Source organism: Condylostylus longicornis, unplaced genomic scaffold, assembly GCF_029603195.1.
Source record: "Condylostylus longicornis isolate FDR11 unplaced genomic scaffold, ASM2960319v2 ptg000145l, whole genome shotgun sequence".
NCBI classification, from domain to species: domain Eukaryota; kingdom Metazoa; phylum Arthropoda; class Insecta; order Diptera; family Dolichopodidae; genus Condylostylus; species Condylostylus longicornis.
In genome coordinates, this window is record NW_026578113.1 from 2,112,033 (window position 1) to 2,134,750 (window position 22,718).

Here is a 22,718-nt window from a genome sequence, read left to right on the forward strand (position 1 = left end):
GCAATAAATTGTTCAATTTAATGAAATTTCGACAGAATTCCTGACATAATTAGGCAAAAAATAATATCATCATAAAATATTGTAATATAATGTACGCACATATTGTGGAAATCAGAGGTTAAATAAAATTTACAATGGTACTATATACATTAAAATAGTACAATTTTATAATAATTCCGAATATTAAATTTTGTTATTAAAATTTAAAGACCAATTTAACAGCTAATGTAGGTTACTATATTACTAAATGTACTCTAATAATTTGTCATGTTCCATCCTTGATTGAGTATACTTATCATTTAGTACTATGTTTGATGTAATACCCAGTAGTGAAGTACCCAGTTTGATGTAATACCCAGTAAATGAAAATGTAAGATTTTCTATACAATCTGAAACACAAGGCTGCAACAATATTTCAATATACTGTAAGTGAAAACTGTATGATAACTTCCCATGGGAAACAATAAAACAACTTAGAACAGCAACTAGTGTAGGTTTTACTAATTTTTCAACATGATTTTGCAAAATAATGATAATATGAATGAAGTAGTAACCGAGAAGTATTTAGAACAATATTTTATAACTTTGCCATTAAATTATTAATTTTGTATATTAAATTTAATTTTAACCAATAATTCAACTTTATTTTCAACAGTTAAGTACAATTTTATTGCTATAACCATCCCTGACCATATATTTGAATTTATTTCCAACCATGCACCAATATATTTATGAGGTTTTACACAGAACCAATAAAATTCTTTCTTTTATATTAAACACTCTCGTGTACATATGAATATATGTATATCACTTTTACCTTTCCATAATATTGTATCAGCTTAACCATAATATAACAAGCACAATATTCAACGATTTCCATATTTCACTAAAATAATGGAGTCATATTCAAAATGCAATTTTTATGATTATTATACATATTCAATCTCAGTTGCTAAAAAATTATCATAATAGGTTTATTTATTTTTATATTCAGCCACATTTGGCACATAAAAAAAAAATTTTTGACAGTCTTATAGCTAGTTGCCGTGCGAAAATATCATAATGTTAACAAAAAATATAATTTAAAAAAAAAAAACTGAAACCAAAATATAATATAGTTCATTTTTATTTGTAAAACGCATGAAATATTCCTGCATCGCATTTTACTTATATAAACGAAAATAAAATATGCAAAATTCCAGAAAAATAAAGGACAAAAACCATGAAAAATAAAACAACAAACGCCCACACATTTCCCATTTTTATACTCTTTAACATTATAGCCTTCATCATATTTGAATAAAATATAAGTAAATATTGAAAGCGGGAAACATCAAAAAAGAAAAATAATAATTTTATTATTTTATGGTATACCTAAAATGAACAATACTTTTAACTTGATTAGGGATTTTAATAATTTATTAACCCTTTATGAACTAAAATTTTTTAGTTTTATTTTTGATACTATTTTCAGCACCGCATCTATGTATTGTTATATAAAGTAGTGTAAATTTACTTTCAATTCAGAAATTATTAAATTGGGAAAGAATTCAATTCGATTGTAATTTTATTCAATTTTTAATAAAAATTTCAAATTTACGTTAAGCTTTGAAACGAAAACTTGACAAAATTAATACATTTAATATCAATTAATTTGTTAAAGAGGCTGCGACAAACACACTAAATAAATGCTATTGTAAATCAAATTGCCTTAATGAAGGGAATTGCCGTAACTTCCAATTTGAGAAAATTTTAAATAATGGGAAATCCCCGTATTCATCGTCAATTGTTAAAAGGAACATTTAAAAGGAATTGAAACCATAGTTTTAAAAGCAGTTATATAATTTGGAAATTTCGATTATAAATCCATACGCTTACAAATCGATTGATTTTTTCCCAGTTTATCAATTATTGTAACACAAATTTTAAGATTGAATCTAATATGAGTACACAAGAGGACACTAGAGGAATGTGGACACAATTAACTAATCTGTAGAATAAGTTCAAACTTTTTCGGATTCGTATTCAGAAATATGCACAAAAAGAATTGTTAACAATAAATTTGGGCTGTTATAAGCAATATAACGAACAACTTTCTTAAAAATTGTTTTACAACTTAAGTAATTATACATTCACAAATTTTAGTAAATATGAAGAAAGAATTTGGAAATTATTCATAAGCGCACGATAGGGTTAAAAATTATTTCAGATCTTTTGTATGTCAAATGTTCTGTTTAGCACTCTTTGACTGTGATATTTCGAGAAATTTTCTATGTTTATTCAATTGAATTCTACTATTCAAACATAAAATTTTTCTTTTACAAATTCATTTCTATTTTATTTTCAATATTATTTTCACATATTTCTTAATTAAATATGAAAAATCACTGAAAATTACGAATTCTTTCAATTTCCCCTTCCCATATCTCAATACATACACATATATACATTTGCATAGAAAACTTTATGAAATTTTATTTGTAAAACGAACGAATAACTCATCATCGTATTTAACGAAAATATTTTTCTCTTTCTTATTTTGTTATTTTATTTTTATTTTTACTGATTTCATAATGAACCATTCATTTGGTAATTTATTACAAGTTTCATAGGCGCTAAAATTACCCCATCAACACACCCTAGTTATATAATATTATAAATGTTAAACATTTATACCATGTATATATACTATTGCCATTGCAATAATGTATAATATACAAACATTCATTCATAAAATATATTCATAAAAATAATAATGCAACATAAAAAATATATATGTACATTCACAATAGTATAAGGTAGCGTTGTAGCAATTGTTTACACACTACATCATTATACTACACGCATATAGTATTAAAATTAACGTGTATAACAAACAACAATATAAAATTAATATGCATAGAAGGATTGTTCGCGCTATACTCTCTTATCTATATACACAGAGTATATTTATACTATTTTTACATAAAGGTAAAAATGTTATATATTTTTCATTTGATTTGTTGGAAAAATGATTTATTTGAGTAGAATGAGAAAATTTTCAATTTTTCTTTTGTAATTATTGTTCTGTCTCAGACATATAATTATAATAAAGCTATATAGTTTATATAACGTGAATGTTAAAGGCCTTGACTTTTAACAGACGAAATTTCTATTGTTATTATAAAGTATAACAAAAACAAAAAACAAACAGTAAATAAAGAAAAAAATTGTATATTTAAAGAAGAATTTAAGAAGTAAACACAAAAATTAATAAAAAGAAAATTTTTCGTTTTACTTTCCCGATTTAGCAAGTGTAAATAGTCACAGGATTTCGGCTAATTAAGACCAAAATTTGATTTTGATCTTAATTAGCCTGACTTCCAAATTAAATCAATATATTTTGAATTTGAATAAATGAGCCCGTCGAGGAAGATAGCAATGACAAATCGTATATTTGTTCAACTTTTGTGATCTAATTCACAATATGGCGTAATCTGATTCATTTTGAACATGGTATTATATCGGTCTTGTTATTAGAATTTAATATTAGATTGCGAATATGTTAAATAAACCTGATAATTCCAGAACGGCGACGACCATATTAGAGCATTGTGACTGAGTCTCAAGAGAGACTGAATGAGTTCAGTCCAGCTGTACTGATACCTTTTATAGTGTGCATTTAAACTATTAGAAATGTAATTCGACCAGGTATATAAGCCGTTCGATTAACAGCAAATATAATTGCAGGCCACTTACTATTAACCCTTATAGGAGATACAGGGCCTGCTCTTTCAGTTATTATAGCTTTTATATACAATATGGTATACATATTACGCATGTTTATTAACAACAAACGTTATTGACTATACGAAATATTCGTGTTAAAAATGTTCAACTAATTTTTCTATTGTAACTCATACTCGCCATTACATGTTGTTAACATTCAATTTGCTTCTGTTATGTCAAATTATACCTGGTTTTCTAACTTTCATTTTGATATCCAGTATATGTAGTGGAGGAATAGCATGTCTATGACCTCAAGTTCTGGTCCGTCAAATCAAAAATTTTTGGTACTCAATTCATTATGGGTGACAGATATAAATCTTACTAGGTTTTGCACTCTATTTGGCAAAATATATGTCTTAATGCTTTAAAAGTATCTCAAAAACTTTACACAATACACAATATTTTCTTAAAAACTTGGATAATGAAATTTAACCTGCACAATCGGGAAAACAACCACTTTGTATCCTTTTCTTTTCGATAATATCTTTATGTATAACATTACGTTTCTTAACGTAGTTAATTTTTTTAGAAATCGTTGTAATATAGAAACATAAAATTAAAAAAAGAGTAAAAACAAATTTTGGAAAAGTGCCGAAAAAATGTATTTTTTTTTTTTAATGTTTATTTAGCACGAATATTTGCGGTACGCATTTCTGGTCGCTTATATTATTTTTAATATCTACTTTTAAAAAGTAATTTGTCAAAATTTTTACCTTTAAAAATATTGTTGTTTCTTTAAAAAGATGATTAACGTTTAAATAACATGCGGAAAAACAATGAAAATTATTTTGTATTTTCCAAAAAAGATTATATTATGTAATATGCAAAATACATAGCGAACATAATATTATTGTACACACATGTACACGTATAATATTACAAGAAAATTTTAAGGCGGTACCACGCTGTTTCTGTATTATATTTAAAATTTGGGTTAGAAATGGAAATTTAAGAATAAATTATTTGCAAAACAAAAAAAAACTTGTGATTCTAATTTGATTTTAATTTTTACTTTGCAGTTAATTACCAAATATTAAATTGATAAATTATATAAAAATTACAGGTTCCGAATATTGCAACAAATACTTTATTTCTACAATATACAAAGCATCACTTTTGTTGAAAAATTAAAACCATAATCAATCATTAATTTTCTTCATGTAGGCGAGCATTCTGCCACTGAACTACAGATGCTATCATTAATAAATTTTCTTTTCAAATGTTACAAAATCAAAATTATAATTGCATATTTTTAGGGGATTTTTTTTTCATACATTATTTTAATACATGAATTTAGGTCAATGTGGTGGGAGATCTCTAACAAATGCTCCATTTAAAGATTTTTTACTTAAACTTGATTTTTATTTTTTCAAACCATTCGATTTCCCCTAAATTTCCATCTGTAACATTTCGCATATTATTCTTTAAAAAATATCTAATGCAATAGTTCGGTTCTAAAGGTTTAATGCTATAAAACACAAATAAATAATATGTGACTTACCTTTCATAAAAAATTTGAAACAGATTATATGATTTGCTAAAATAATTGCAACTTATGCTGGACCAAGCTCTTTTATTCCATCCAATTGAATATAGAATTATGTGTAATATTTCATATGGAAAATTCTAAAACACTCGTTTGTTTTGTGAAAAACTGGGTAATTTGTGTTTAATTTTCACCTACATATAAAATGTGTAATTTCAATTCTATTTACATTTAGTTTTAAAATAAACAAAAAAAAGTAATTTTGAATTTCTAAAATAAAAATCTATAATTACATGAAACGTGAAATAATTGAATAAATTTGCATAAATATATTTTTAAAAACAGAAAATTTATGATAATTACATTTAATTTGTATTATTTAATAATTTTTTTATTTGAATATCAATTGAATCTATATAAATTTGCAATAACATTAATAATAAATATGATAATTGCACCAATATATGTGGTGACATCGGAAATGTCTCGAAAAATTTTCAACTTGGGACAATTTGCAATATACACAATGTAAAATATTTCAGCTCAACAGCACAATGCGTTTTTTTTTTACAATTTTGATCATTATGAGCACAATATATCGGAAAATTAGTGTCAAACTATATGTTTTTCATTTTGACATCCAAAACACAATAAAAAATATTTTAGGGGTCGAAAAATTTCTCAACACATCATTTTTCTTCGTACGTATATTATTTGACATTTCTTAAATAACAACATTTGTACAATAAACTCCAATTATAACAATTTCTTATATCGAATTTTCAATTATGTAGCACTGTGCTTGCAACGTCCTAAATACATTCTCAATGTCAGGGATATGACAAAAAATATTTTTTTTTTTTCAAAAAGTACAGGATGTAAGGTTTTACAATGTTCAATAATATTTTATAAATTGATGATTAAAATTTTATAAATCTAGGTCTACGTAATACTATGATTTTAAAGATTGCACGTTTTCACTGATTAATTTTCGGAATGTGTATGAGAGGATTAACTTTCCACAAAATTAATGCGAAATTAAATTTATTTTACACAAAATTTTACTGCATTTGTTGCCAAGTCAACAAATGGAAATGTTGTGAGATCGCAAATTTTAAGTGCGCGCATTCTTTCCAATCATATACGATTAAAATTTTTAATTACTTGTGTAAAATATTTATTTCACTCGAAAAATGAACGTGTTGTAGTTTTATTACAACATTTGAAAATTATTATTAAATTTCTTAACAACTTCATTTCATCAAGTTCCTGGAAATTATGTCAAATATATTAAAATAAATTTCCTCATTTATTTTTGAAATGAAATTTTAATTTGTAATTAATATGCTAATTTCAAATACCTAACCATAAGGTGCATTTTGAAGGAAAGACTTAAGAGAACAACAATAAAGCTATGCCAAAGAACATTTATTTCGAGTTAAAATCTCTCAAAATTGAGAGAAGAAATTAAAATGTATACATACGCATTCACATATACACATTTAATAGGTGAGCACATAATTGATAAAATTATGCCATTAAATTTTTTTTTTAAAGTCTCAACATCAAATTTTAAAGACAACTTCATAATTTTTAAATTTTTTTTCTTTAATCGGTAAAAATAATTTTTTTCCAACTTAATTGCACTTTAATAACTTTAATATTTTTTTTTTTTTTCAAAACTGGAACAAAGTCATTGAAAACAATTTTTATTTACATGTACACAAATTAACGGTAAGGAAAACTTATGCTATGAGAAGAAAAAATTGCACATACATTTTATGTAATTACAAAAAAGTACTCAGGATAATTAACATAAGCTTTTTAAACTGTATGTGTGTATCTGTAGTGCACCTATGTACTTATTTAATTTTAAATTGTTTTTAACATTTTTAAAAATATTTTCAAAATTTTGCAGGAAAAAACTTTTTTAAGAGTCAACCTAAAAAATAATAAAAAAAATAATAATAATAATTAAGTGGTGTGCTGTAATCATTTCTGTTTTATGCATATGTTAATTATACTTGTATACCTTCACATTTGCATCTAGACATCTTCGAATGAATGTATAAGTTCCGAGAATATAAAATTTTGCAATCATATGAATCATATGAACGTATGGTTTGGAGCTATGGGGTTTTCAAAGGAAACACACTTCACACAAATAGAAAATTTCTGATGTGTGCGTAATGGTGACATTTATAGGAATTTGGGTGCCCTCCAAGTAAGTATTGAAATAAAGAACTGTGCTACATAATACAGAGCGCGTGTGAAACAAAATGTGAATATCTAGACCTACTGACTTATAGGGAAGAGATTAGGACAAAAATGACTGAAACAAACGAGAACCTATGATTAAGTCTACATGATAGAGCAAAACTAATGGTTAGTCAGTTTAACTAGTTTTGGTAGTTTATAACTATTCCGGTGCGTTTTAGGTTGGTCTAAAGTATATTTATAGATTTGACAACAGTTTGGGTCCACCTACCTTTGTCTTTCGATGCTTTTTAACACCTGTATTAAAAAAAATAAAACACAAAAAAATAATATGAATTAAATATCATTTTTCTTAGACTGATGTTGCATTTACCGTAACTGGAAATCTTTTCTTGATAAAATAATATTTTAATAGGATTTAAGAAATTTGTACAGAAAAATTGAAACAAAATTTCAGATATGATGCATAATTACTCCTTAACTCCTCTTGGAAAAGCAGTCATTACAGCGAAAAAGAGTTTTCCAGCCTAATAAACTTTTTTTCTTTTTTTAGTTGATTTTTTCTCTTCAAACAAGGTAATAATGATCACCTATTACATTATTTACAATCATGTTACTGTTCTGGGTCTCGTCTTCAATTAACGGTAATTCATTTAATTAAAAAAATTTTTAAAAATAAACAATACATCCAGGAAAACCCAAAAAAAAATGTTAAAAATCTTATATTAAATAATATTCACCAATAAGGAAATTTTTATAATCTCTTCTATGTCCTTATATTTTTACACAGCAACTTATTACATTCACGTTATTAGCTTAAATCACGTTATTCTAATAAATAAAAGCCTTTGATTAGATTTATACATATTTCTCTTTAATTTCAGTCAGTTTCTATAATATTTTATTTATAACATTAAAATCTGTTAAAAAAATCTGTAAAATAAGTGTAGACTTTTTTAAAATTACAAATTTTCATAATATGCACGTCTTCCAGAATAAACTTAAGGAAAAATATTTTTATTTTTCAAATTATTCAAATTTACCATTGATCTCAAGAATTTGAAGCCTCTTATATTCTCTTTATTTATTTCAAGTCCACCGTTTTTTTATTATTCTTTTAGTTTGTTCTTATGTTTTCATCTGTAAAATTTTATTTCCTACTAAATCAAAATAATAATTTTTTTTCAACAATAATCACCAATTATAAAATATTTAAAATGAAAAACACCATAAATTCATTTTACTATTAATAAATTTTTCTCTTTTAAATCAAATTTCACCTTTAACAGCAAAAATATTCTATTACAAAATTTCCTTTAATAATTTTTAAATAATTCAACAATACAATTTAATTTTTATCATATACAAAAACCATTTTGTGTTTTTTCTCTTTTTCTCTTAAAATCATATACAAAAAATTCTCTTAAATTTATTTTTTTGCATTTTCTTATTCAACTTCAATTTGATTTGAATTTAAAATTCGTGTTGAATTATAAGCATCTTTTTTTTTTTTAAATAAAAAGAAACAAAACAAAATCTAAGGTGAAAAAAAATTGAAAAATATTTTCTTCTCTTTATTATTTCTCCTTAAGCCTGCGCATATGCAATATTTACAATTATTATTTTATTCTTTTATTTTTCAAACAATGTACATAACCTTTTTTCACCATAGCTATTCAACCAACAACTAAGATTATTATTATATTTTCTATCATATATTTTTTCAAACACACATGTCTTGCAATATGAAAATGTTGTGTATATTAATTTTTTAAAATTCACCACATTAGAAAACGTGCAAAATTGAAATAGATTTTTTTAAAAAAATTTCTTATTTCAAAATAACCAGTATATGGTCAAAAATCATTACGGACACGTACGAATTTATTTTTAATCGCATTAAAAAAAATATATAATAAAAATATTTAAAGAAAAATTTAATTATGTTTTTACGAAATTTTGAAAACTAGAACAGAAAAATCGGCAGAATTATTTGAAATCGAAAATTTAATTAAAAAAAAAATTTTTTCATTTCTTCAAATTTCTTTTATTTTTTTTTTTTTGTATTTTCTTTCTTATTTCCTTAAAGATAATTTATAACTGTGGTTATGGTGTAAAAACTATACAAGAAAAATATTAAAAACGTGCGATATGTGTTGCATATTTACTGGCTGATTATTTTTTTGGTGATTTCCTTTGTGTTTCTTCTTTCGTTACTTTTTTTTGGTGTTAAAGACATTGTGGTGGTATTAAAAATTATTATAACAGTGTGGTGTTTTCTTCTTATTCCATTGGAGAATTTTGTTATTTTTTTGGGAATATTATTATTTATTAGCGCCATTATTGTGTAAAATAATAAAAATTAAGAATCATTGATTGTAGGAGGGTTAAAAGAAAACAAAATTTAATAGATATGTTCGAAATGTGAACAGTAACTAGAAAAGAGAGCGAATGATAAAATACAGTGGAACTGTAATGGCATTTTTTATAATATGAAAGCCGGAGAAAATAGAAAACAATAGTTTTGTTATAAAAAATTTTGTAAGACTTTAGATTTTAATTGAAGAAATGAAATTGTAAGAAGCACAAAACATTCATACGCACACATAATAATTTTGTGTTTATGTAAAAGTGATACAAGACTTAATGGATGTGTCTTGAATATTTAATTAGGTTAGGTGGTTAAAATAGAAGGTAAAAACCAATTTTTATTTTTTCTTTTGTTTTTGTATTTTGCCCTTTTTCTCTTATATTTTTACATTTAATTACTTTTTTCTGTTTTAACATTTTTTATATGGGATTTTCCTTATTTTTGTTTTATTAAAATAGAGCTGTGGAAAATTGGTGGAAAATTAATTTCGGTTTTTTTTTTTGGTTGTTGTTATTTGCTGTTCGAAAATATATGATAATGATATTAATAATAAAATTAATTTTAATGGTTATTATTAATTTTAATGGTATATATTATAGAATTAAATAGTTTTAATTAATATTAAAGTTATAGCACATTAAAGATAACGTATAACACCATCACCAAGCACATATACAAATAAAATTCTATATCAGAATATTTTATATTAAATATTAAAATAAATAGCTAGTGTTAGTTTTATAATTATATAAAAAAATTATGATAGTATAAAAGATATTGTATATATCATGTATATATATATACGAATTTATTGTTATTAACTATATAATAAAATAAAGACTAGGTTATAATATAAGAGTATATGGTTAAAATGCATGCAATAATCACAAAAAAAAATAATGGGAACTGAATATTAAGGTGTGTGATATTTAAAGTGAAACACAACAGTATTATATAATAAAAGATAAATATATATATAAAGAGTCAAAAAATAATAGGGTTATTATTGTATAAATAAACATTATTTATAAAATATTTAAAATTAATGTTATGAATGTTAATTAAAAATATTTATTGAATATTGGAAAATTTTACTTTAAAACTTAAAGTAATTCAATATTTTAATGAAAAAATTTACAAATTTTAATAAAATTTTAGTAGAATTTTTGTGCTACACTAATATTACTTTTATAATATTATTCTCTTAAAAATCTGACAATCTAATATTACAATTTTAAGGCATAGCGAATTCTAAATCTAAATTTTGTAACAAAGATTCCTGATTTTGATATTAATCAATATCATATTTACCAATCTCATATTTTGTTACCAGAATTCGACATTGAATTGTTATAACTGGAGTCTTTTGAGCAAGAAATTTTTTCTCTTATTATTCTTGATTGGCATACAGATACCCTCATATAAATTACAGTCAAACAAATCTGCTAATATTCATATAATGGCAAAGATTATATAAAAAATTTCGAACAGTTAAATTATGAAAACGATTTCTTATATATATAGGGTTGAATATCGTGTATACACCAAAGAGAGGGAAGAGAAAATATAATATGTTCAAAACTATTTTTCAAATGTACCTTGCGGGTATGACTTCAAAAATATTTTCCATTTTATTTCGATGTCCCAATTTTAATAACTCATTTTTTTTTTCTAAATAAAAGAAATTCTAGTTCATATTAACCCTTTACAGCGTAAGATTTATTATATCAAATATGATATTCTACCGTTTTTCTTTGATAAAATCAGAAAAATAAACGATCTCTTAAGAAAATTTAATTTTTTGAAATTTTTTAAAATTTTTGCTTTTCTAAATTTCTTCATTTTCTAAGGCTCAATTGAAAAAAAATAGCAATAATTTTCAAAAATTGTAAAAAGTTTAATAGTATACTAGGAGTTTTATAACAATAACAATCGATTCAATAAATATGTTAATGGTACGGCAATATATGGGACAAAACATCAAACTTACAATAATTATTTTGAATAACAAAAAAAAAAGTCGTGCAATAAAGGGTTAATTCAGCTTTAATAATTTGCTTTCATATATAATTTCAAATTAGAAATAATAGCAATTAATCCACTTTTTTCCTTGTATAATTAAAATGTTGTTCTCTTCTCTAAAATCTCATATAAAAACAGTATATACAAACAAATAAAAACAATATAATACAAACAATTTCTGTTTATAACCTATTTACATATAAGCTCATATATTAAGTACTGAGAAAATTAAATCTTCCAATTACACACTTAATATTGAAAAGATCTCATATTTTAATTAATAATAAATATAATAGGTTCGCGTAATCTTATATATATTACATACAGTATTATAGAACAAAAGTAAATAGACCTAATTATTTTTCAAAACCCTTTTTTAATTCTATTCGTGTATATAATTACAAACTTAATCTATATTACAAATTTACCACATAATAAATCCTCTTTTGTCTAAGTATATACGAGTACATAATATTATTTCAGAAGAAATGCAAATTAATAAATATTTTAATTGAGAAAAAAAAAAACAAAGAACAGAAACAGAATTCTGCAATATTTAGAACGTGTATGATTTAATCAAAAATATTACACGCATAATATTACTATTGTAAAAAAGCAAATTTGTTCTCATTGATATTTAGAGTAGATTATAAAGCTGACTGAATAAATAAAATAAAGCGTGTGAATAAACAAAAATGGTATATGATCCTATATAAATTTTTTTTTTTTGCATCTCTTATAAGCTTAGCCAGGAAAAATCTAACGCTCTCATTAAATACTTCAATGATTGCGTTGTTTCTTGTTTTTTTTATTATTCTGATTTTGCGTCTATATTAGAGCAGTGTGTTTCAATTGGCCTCATTTCACATACTTTTTTCTCACTTTAAATTTAACAACACCATGTATATACACGTACGTATATACTGTAAATATTTTGCTCCAGGATTTTTCAACTTCAACCTTCTTTTGACTTCCCTTAGAAAAAAATATATTAAATATCCCTTACCCAATATCGTATAGCATTTCCCCGTACTTATCTTACTTTCTTCTTCTTAAAAATATATTAAAGCTTTTTAACTTGAAACTTTTTTTTTACAGTCTATCAAGTGTATAAAATAAAAAAAAAAAAATAAAAATTTTCCTCTCCATCTCTTATATTACGCATTAACCCGACAGGTTATTAAAAAAAAAACGAAAACTGTTACTTACTTACTGTTTATCTTAAATAGAATGGAAAATATAAAAATAGAAAAAAAAAATAGCATCTTTTATTTATATTTGTACAATATGCATGTGGTTCGACGCTCTTTTAAAATATTTTATTATGTATGTAGGTACTTTTAGTAAACATTATATTCACATTATGTGCATAAATGTACGTAAGATTATTACATAATATGTAGGAGTATAGGAATGTGTACAGACGGGTTTTATAGAATTATAAGAATGCACCCTTAAGGATATTCACAATTTTGTTGGTATTTTGTAATTTTAAACGATGCAGGGTACATACGGTGATAATAATCAGTTTTATTCAAGGATTTAATGACTATATATAAATATATATATATATTTTTTTAAATGCATTTCGTCTATACGTACTACTACTATATCGTTTTCGGCCAGATGTTAATTTCTATTTAAAAAATTCTCGTAATTATTTTTAAAATTTTTATTCGTCTCGGAGAGAGCCATGAATCTACGATATGTATAATGAAACCCACCCTCCCCCTCCCTTCGCCATCGAACAATTTTTTTTCCTGAGAAAAACGCCAAACCAGTCATATCCCGAGAGCTTTAACACCTGTTTTTGACCACCCTGTGTTCAATATTGTATTCAATTGTTACAATAACAGCAAAACATTACAAAATAACCGCCGATAATATATGCAATGCGGTTAGTAAAAATTTAAAAATGTTTTGGTTGAAATAAATTTTTTTTTTTTTTGCTTCTCCGCAATATATGCAATATTTTTTGTTAAGTATATTATAAAATATTATTTTGCATAAATCACTGAATAGAAAAATAGGAGACTAGGCTGAAGTCCTTTTTAGAATTCGTTATTCAAAATGAAACGGTATGTTGCACCATAAAATGCCAATATACCGTTATACTTTTTTAAATGATCGGTAAGACAAGCAATAATTTAAATTTTCTTTTACTTTACATACAAGTACCTACAATGAATCTCACAATTTTTTTATACAATTACAATTTTAATATTTTAACAAAATAAAAGAAAAGACAAAAAATGCAAAAAATAGAAACTGAGATTTTATGTAAAGGTATTTTGTATGCCTACTTTTGTTTTACAATATTTACATAAATATACCTATTCTTAAACACATACATACACTTATATAAATTTACAATAAATAAAAATGTCGTAAAACAAAAAAAAATCCCATCATAATTCACTCGCAAAACCTGTATTATCCTTTTATATGTGCATATGTGCTTATGACATCGAACAGAAGAAGAAAAATTAAGAACAAAACAAAAAAAGAAAAAAAAAGGATATAAATTTTTTTTTTGTGTGTGCACTTTTTGATTTTTGATTTGTTGTTTTTTTTTTCTCATTTTTTATTTTACAAATAAGAAAAAAATAGAAATGTTTGCATACTTGCCAGCCTATGAAAATCTTACAAATGATTGCTTTATATAGAAATTTATAATGATCGTATAATAGAAATGTTGATGATGATGATGATGATGATGATGATTGTATTGTGTATTTACAATGATGATTACATAGCTAAATTGATGGAATAAAAAAAAATTATTATTTTTATTTCATTCACTTTTTTTTTGCAATTTATTTTCTTCCTAACCTACCCACCATCCCCATTCCTCAAAAAAAAAAAAAAAAATCTGTATGAGAAACAATTTCTTAGCGGAGCTAAACCACTTTCAATTTTTGTTTTATTTTTATTTTTTATAACCATTTTATACTTATAGATTTTTAAGAGTTGGGAGGTTTTTGTTTTTGTTTCTTTTTTGTCAAGAATAACTTTACTGAGGTTTTTATATACCCACAGTCTCGTATATGCTATTGATATTGTGCTCTTTTTACTTCTGATTCTGAAGAGAGAGTGAAAAGAATACAGAAGAGAGAGAAGACACCTTTATATATGTACGCATTGTATGTATTTCGATAGTTTTTGGTTGGATTGTACACTAAGGTTACCGAATTCATAATATTGTAATGGAAATTTTTCAGTTTTTAAGAATTTAAACAAAATATTGAATGTGTAAAACAATGTGAAAAAAACTAATGTGTAATTAGAATAGATCATACTTCTCTTTGGGATTGAACGTTATGCAGTCAGTACAAAATTTCCTTCTCGTTTAAATAAGACAATTTAAACGAAAGATACTTAATAGGCTTCGAAATACCTTTCTGGAATCTGAGATTCTCAGTGACAGTTACAGACTCAGTGACAAAAACTTATGTTGGGATCAAAATTTTATAAGAAAATTTTATAAACTTTTAAATGAAATTTATAGAATGTCTTCCAGACCCATTTTTTTTTTCTTCTTAAAATCGCATAAAACTAAAAATTTCCAATTTGAAAGTGCTTTGAAGGTCTCCTCAATTAATACTTTCAAATTACTTTTATTCCAGTCCTTTATACTTTATGTAGGTTGGTGGGTTGGTAGGTTGACGTGTGACATGAAATTCGGTTTACAAAGTACAGGTTGGCAATACTTTTATAATTTAGATGAATATTTTGTTTCAGTAAACTATGGATAAACTACTTTAATGCTATTTGAATTACAAAATAATTTTATAAATGGGTAGATTTTTCATATAAAATATAATAAATAATATGTGAACAAGCTCGCAATTAAAGTCCTGTAAATGTTATTCCTATATTCCTACTAGTTTCCTTACTAGTGAAGACTAAATATACATAAAATGTGATTGCTAGCATTGCTACTGCTACAACTACTAGTACTATTTATTTCTTCTTTTATATACTCGTATATAAATATATATATATATATATATATATACATACTCTAACTTAAGGATTTGAAAAGCTTTTTAAAAAATTTTTTTTATGATTTCTGTTAATGGTTTGGAGTTGTTTTTATGATGCAGTTTTAATGTGTATGTGCATAAAAAGTGTTTTGTAATTTTTTTTTTTTTTGATTTAATAGAATTCCTCCTTCTACCGTTATTTAAGTGATTAAAGGAGTTTCTATACATAGTTTTGTGTGCGAGAAGCTCATATGTTGTATGGCTCGTTTTTTTTTTTACTTTACTATTGATTTTAATTTTAATAAAATTTCATACATTCAAGAAATAAAATCAAGAACAACAAATAAAAAATTTTATAATATTAAATATGAAATTCTGTAATGTGTAAGGTGCATTTCACTTTACCATATACAAAACTTACATAATCACAAACAGGAGAATATGTAATAAAAACATTGAAACCTTGCAGCTTGCAACAATAATAAATTTTTTGTATAAAAATGCACTTGTAAATTGTGATTTACAGTTCTTGTATTAGTATAGTTTTCTTAAAAATAATGTAAGACCATAAGTGAATAGAATTTTTGCATTTTTTTAAAAACCTTTTAACAACGCATATATAAAAATTTCATTCATTAAATCGACACGTTCAATTTTATTAAAATTTTTGTATTAAAACTGTTTGGAAGTAGGCGGGGGTGGAATGTTTTGCCATATTATACTTGAAAATGAATTATTAAGTAATAGTATTGTTATATTTATTATTACGCGTGAATGTACACTACATAAGTCAAAATCCTTAATTCTTTGCCTAAATTATTCTAAAAAAAAAATCGTCCTTATATTCCAATCGACACCTGCACTTTTAAACTTTCGTAAAATAAATGAACCAACTTGATTCAAAATTATTTTCAGTAGCTAAGACGTGTTTAATTTATTTTCATTTTTTTAAGAATTTGAGCACAGTTTTAAATTTGAGAGCTCGCCATAACGAATTCAAAAACTAACATCTAATTATTAATTTTTTTTTTAAATTGGAGGATGAAAATTTTGGAATAAAATTCCAAAATATAGTAGAAATGAGAAAACAAACATAAGGCAAACAAAAAAAAATTTTCTGACGATAATTTTTTTTTTTCAAAATTGCCGACAATAGCATTTTCCTAGCTTGTCATCAATCTGGCGATCTAATACCAATCAAGTTAACTTTTTAAATTTGTAAATGACAGTCAAATATGAAAATAAAGCTTATTCTTATAATTATAAGAATGGCAAATAAATTCAAGAATAAAGGCAATTATACTTGCTAAAACTGGCATAGATTGATTCTAAATGATTTTAATTGTTAAAATTTGAATTCATGACGGCAACGTCAAAGAATATTAGAGTTTATGAATTTTTGCTATGTAATTTTTTTGCAAATGACATTCTGCGAGATTAACACTGTTTGACTCTCTATTCTTTATATATACATATATATTAAAAAGGGAAAACAAATAATTATTAGAGACAGAAACCAGAAGAAAATTACCATCGTAACAGTTACGATTATTAAAATTTAAACAGATTCTTTTGCTTTTAAGACAATTTTACTCCCGATAAAAGAATATTGCATGCTATTAACAATTTGAATATTCTAGAAATTTTAAATGCTATGATTTCAATCGTTATAAAATTCTTTGGCATCCTGCAGTATATTCAAAAATTGTAATATAAATCTAGAGGAAACACTCATTATCTACAAATGAAGACAAGACAAACAAATTTTTTATAGAAAAAAATACAAATAAATTTTTAATAATCTTAATTGCCATTAAATGAAAAAATAGTTTAAGAACACAAAATTGGAATCTAAATTTGTAATTTTTTTTTAAAAATGAATTCCATAATATCAGAATCCTTTATAGTGTACTTATATTTTTATATAAGCCTTTCTTCAAAATTAAAAATTATCATTAAAAACAAAATTATTTTTTCATTTAGAAAAACAAAAATCGAAAATAATTACTTGAAAATTCATAAAAATTCTAATTTGTTTTTTTTTTCGCAACAATAATTTTTATGATGAGTTTTTCTATCTGATCACTCTGATCAGCAAATATCCTTTTTAGAATAGCAAAGAAAAAAAAACTTTCATATTAAAAATTTTTTTTGATTTTTTTTACATTAATGACCTAATTTTTATCTTCTATTTTTTTTTTTTTTAATTTCAGGTAAATATGAACAACTTTAAATAAATTCAATGAATTTTCTGTTTTTTCTTCTTTATAAAATTATGAATGAAGAATCAGAATCACTGCAAGATTTAATTAAATTGATATCAAAAATAAAAACTAGGTGAGTATTTCATTTCATTGCACAAATTATGCACTTAATAAGAGTTTTTCCTTTATTTTTTTACTTATTGTTTCTGTTTTTCGAAAAAAGAAAATCCAAATGAATTTTTCCATATATTTTCACATTTGAAATGTTCTTTTGTCAATTTATCTACCATCTGTACAAATATTATATATATATAGAAAATTATGACTGTAAAATAGAATCTTTGAAGTAAATGAATTTTATTATTACTTGAACAGTATTATATACTATATGTATAACAGTATTCAAAAAGAATATTTTGAATTTAATTGGAAATTTTTAATTATGACATTTTCATTTTTGAATTAAAATGAATTTGGGGCATAATTTCCTATCCATTAGTTTTGAGTTTATTCTAAGTATAATAAAATATAGTTTGCATTTTAGCAAAAAGAATATAATTTGAATAATATTCTAAAAAGAAGAAAAAGTGTTTTCAAATTAAAATGCATCTGCTTATTGTGCTGACATTTTTTTTTATGAAAGAAACTTTTTAAATTTGAAAATTATTATTTATGAATATAAGATTTTTTTAATTACTAGCTATGTTACTTTTGGATTATTTCATGAAGTAATTTTAATGGTATTTGATAAAGAAGAATATTGTTTCTATGCAATGTTTTTTTTTAAATTTAATTTATTGTAGTCAGAATACTTGTACTCGAGTTAGGGATTCTTAAAATGAAGTCAAAGAAATCGATCAATTGTAAAAAATGTTTGATTAATTGTGATCATTTAAAGATTACAAAATTATTTCCAAAGTTATCTATAAATTTCAAATTTTCGATGATTTTCTAGTAAAATATCAATTAATAATATAAATGTTCTCTAATATAATACGATTTATATTAATTGTAATGCAATTAACAACAGTTTCCATAGTAAAATATTTCCAGAATTAAAAAAAAAAACAAACCAATGAAGACTCTATTTAATAAAATAGAGTCTTCAATTTAATGTAATAACAATTCAATATATTTTATTGCATATTTCTAGGGGAATTTTAAAAGGAATTTAAAACAATTTAAAACCAAAATGTTTAGCTTCATTTCCAGAAAAAAAACCGCACAACTATAACTTCTCGATTTCCTACGTCTACCTTTGAACAATTTAAATAGAAAAGTGGCCCTGAATTATATATCGGCTTAACAAGTGCTATGACGTACTGATATTTTAGAATTATAGAAACAGAAAATACGAATAAAACAAAAATTTTTAGAAATTTTTTGGAAAATTTGAAAATTATCTAAGATTTTGGAATGATTGGCTGCAAAAAACTTTATTTTTAAGATGTTGAAGAGTTACAACTTGAAAACGAAGAGGAACGGGTACAAATTTCGTTCCATATATTGTGCAGTATTTGGAATTTATTTAGATTCTTGCTGAATTTATTACCCCATATTTGTATGGCATATGTCACTGAACTATGAAACATGCTACAGGATAGAAAAATGGGTATTCTGTCACCAATTATTTTAAAAATACCGGCGATTCTTCTGGCTTTCTTCACTTGTTTAGGCATCTGTATGAACGATTACTAAATCATCAGCATACTGAAAATACTAAAATGAAAAATAACATTGGACCTAACGAACATCTCTCGTTTAACCCAATATGTTATGTTTTCAGTTTCTATCCTAATGTCTTCGTATATTGTAAATTAACACTTGTTTGAGAAATAACTTGTGAACCAATCGAATTCAACTCCTCTTATTCCGCATTTGTATACAATTCTCAACAATATATCCAATAGAGCATATTGTGTACTAGAATTTCTTTTAAAATCGTACTGCCTACTATTAATTAGCCTATAGCCTTCTAAATCGATATAGGTGTATATATATCTATAGAAGTTTTAAGGACGGATACAGAGAAAAGCAAACAAATTGAAACATTTTCTTTTTCTAATTTTCTCGAACATATGGTCGTATTGTACTGATTTCGCATTTCATTTTTTAAAATAGTAATTAATAATTTTATTTTAGGAAAATCAAATCTACATTTAATACCGGTTTTATTGTAGTAACAGTAGTATGTGTGTTATTTAATATTAAACTTCAATAACAAAATAGTTCCCACAATCATATTTTAGTTCAAAGATTATCGGTATCATAATAAATAGTTTGAAAATTATAATTAAAACAAAATATCCGACAACAATACGAATAATTATTTTCTCTATACGCATATATACAACCATCAAAACTATTTAAAATAAGCATAAATTAAAAAATCACTGATTATATTGAAATTATATAAAGTCGACTCCTATAAATTAAATCAAATTACAAAATATCTTGTATATTAGAAACATAAAACATTTCCTATATTATATGTATATAATTGAACTATATAATTGAATTTATAAATAGCTACTTATATATATATATATATATATAATTAAAAATATAATATTTCCTTTCCAATTATTTCTTTATTAAAATTGTATAAGATTCTCCAATTGAAATATAATTTCTACAAATGATTGTATGAAAATCTAAGAATCTCAATTTCATTTGCATTTACAATGAAATTCATAGGCATTTTTTCAACTACAACAACTCGAATTCTTAATTTATCATTTGAATGGTTAAATTTTTTGTAATTTTATCTAGATTAAAATGATATTATGGCTACCTACTGTACATAAATCTCGGATTTTATTACTATTTAGACTTCTGTATTTTGAATATTTTCTATATATACTTACGCACTTATTAAGATGCTTGATTTTATAAATCTTTAATATCAACTTTTATAGCTAACATGCTTTTATAACATATAAATTTTATAAAGAGCAACAATGTTGCATTCCTCTGTAATCTTATACATATTATTTGCATGTGTTAATTTATTTCCTCTGTTACATATAAAATTACGATATAGTAATTTATGAAGAACAACGGGTTATTGAGCCTACATTTTTATTATTTGTTTTTATTTTTCATTAAAAGTATAATTAAAAATAGAAATTCAATCGTTAAAATAGAACTATGAGATATTAGTATATTAATTTTAATATGTATAGGTACTTAAAATTCATTTAAGTAACTTCAATCTTAAATACTCAAATATTGCCGAATAAGTTAGAAAAATTTAATTTTCCACTAATTTCTGAATTTCTTAATTAATTTTCATAAAAATTTTTGTTCTTAAACTGCTGTAACAAAAGAATTTTTAGCCAATTTTCTTTTAAGGAGCATTTGGCTTCAATTTTTCTTATTTCCGCTTTAGATATATTTTTGATTTCACTTCACCGTTGTCCCCTTGATTGAATATGTATTGTTTGTTTCACTATTTTCTTGCTTTGCTTCATATAATTTACGATCTATCTGCTACCGTGGTTCCTTGTGGATTTCACTCCGTACATCGGCTCGCCATTAAAAGTGTTCTTAATCCCTTATTATTTAAAATATTTTACTTTGTTCTCTCTATTAGCATGACTATTTCGGCTGTTTATTACATAAGTACAGAAACATTGATTTCAAAATTGCCGTAATACAGTTTTAATACACAATTTAGCTTATGAATTGCAATTGCTGAATTATGTAACAAGACAGTTTTACTACATTTTTGAAGTCAGGGAAACTTCTAGTTTGAAATTCTGTTCGACTGGTATAACTAATTGAAAATATTTGCAACAATTTTGAGTGTTTTCTCTTATAAAAAATTATCTCAAATTAATATTCCCATTCAAATAAAATGAAAATTATAAGACCTGTGTGTTCTTTAAAAAAAATTTTTTATTGAATGAATTTTAAAGAAAATTCTCATTAAATTTTTATAATTCAAATCATCTAATTATACAATAATAGTCTTATTTTTCTAACAAATACTTTTACAGAATATTGTTTAAAAGCAAATCAGCTATCGAAAAACAACTTAGACAATCTAACTAAGGAAGCATAACTAATTTTTTAAAATCATAGATGTCATGTTGTTTTTGTTCTAATTGAAATTTTTTTTTTTGCCTCATATTCTCTCAATTGCTTGTGATTGAATTGAATCTTTAAAATTTTAAATTATCGAGATTGTGTATAAGAGATTAATCACTTTCTATATAAGAGATTAATCACTTATACAAAATATATGAATTTATTGTTATTTTACTTCATATTTATAGGCACATATGTACTACTATAATTATGTATACACATGTAAGCAAATATCATAGATGCGTTTTAAAATAATAGGATATCTTAGCGCAATATATGCAAGTATGTATGTGTATAACAGAATACAATCTTAATCATTATTTTAATGATGAATTTTTTTTTTTTGGTTTTTTTCAAAAACAAATCGATTATAATTTGTTACTCTGCACACGTCTTTTAAGATTTTGAATTGATTAAATAAAAATTATAATAAGAAAACAGGAAGAATACTAATTGGATTGATACGTACATATAATCTGTATATGTATATGTATGAATGTACGTACATTTATATAAAAGAAAAATGAATCAAAAAGAAATTCTTAAGTTATTAAAATTTAAATTTTCACTTT

General features: G+C 24.0%; 1 protein-coding gene across 1 annotated transcript in view; it reads left to right on the forward strand.

Moving 5' to 3' along the window:
- Nucleotides 1–22,718, forward strand: part of LOC129615700 (protein prickle) — a 205,565-nt gene that overhangs the window by 66,767 nt on the left and 116,080 nt on the right. The window contains exon 2 of the mRNA XM_055531054.1: nucleotides 18,064–18,187. Within this exon, the coding sequence (XP_055387029.1) occupies nucleotides 18,093–18,187 (95 nt within the window). The 5' untranslated portion in view covers nucleotides 18,064–18,092. The remainder of the gene's footprint in view (nucleotides 1–18,063; nucleotides 18,188–22,718) is intronic.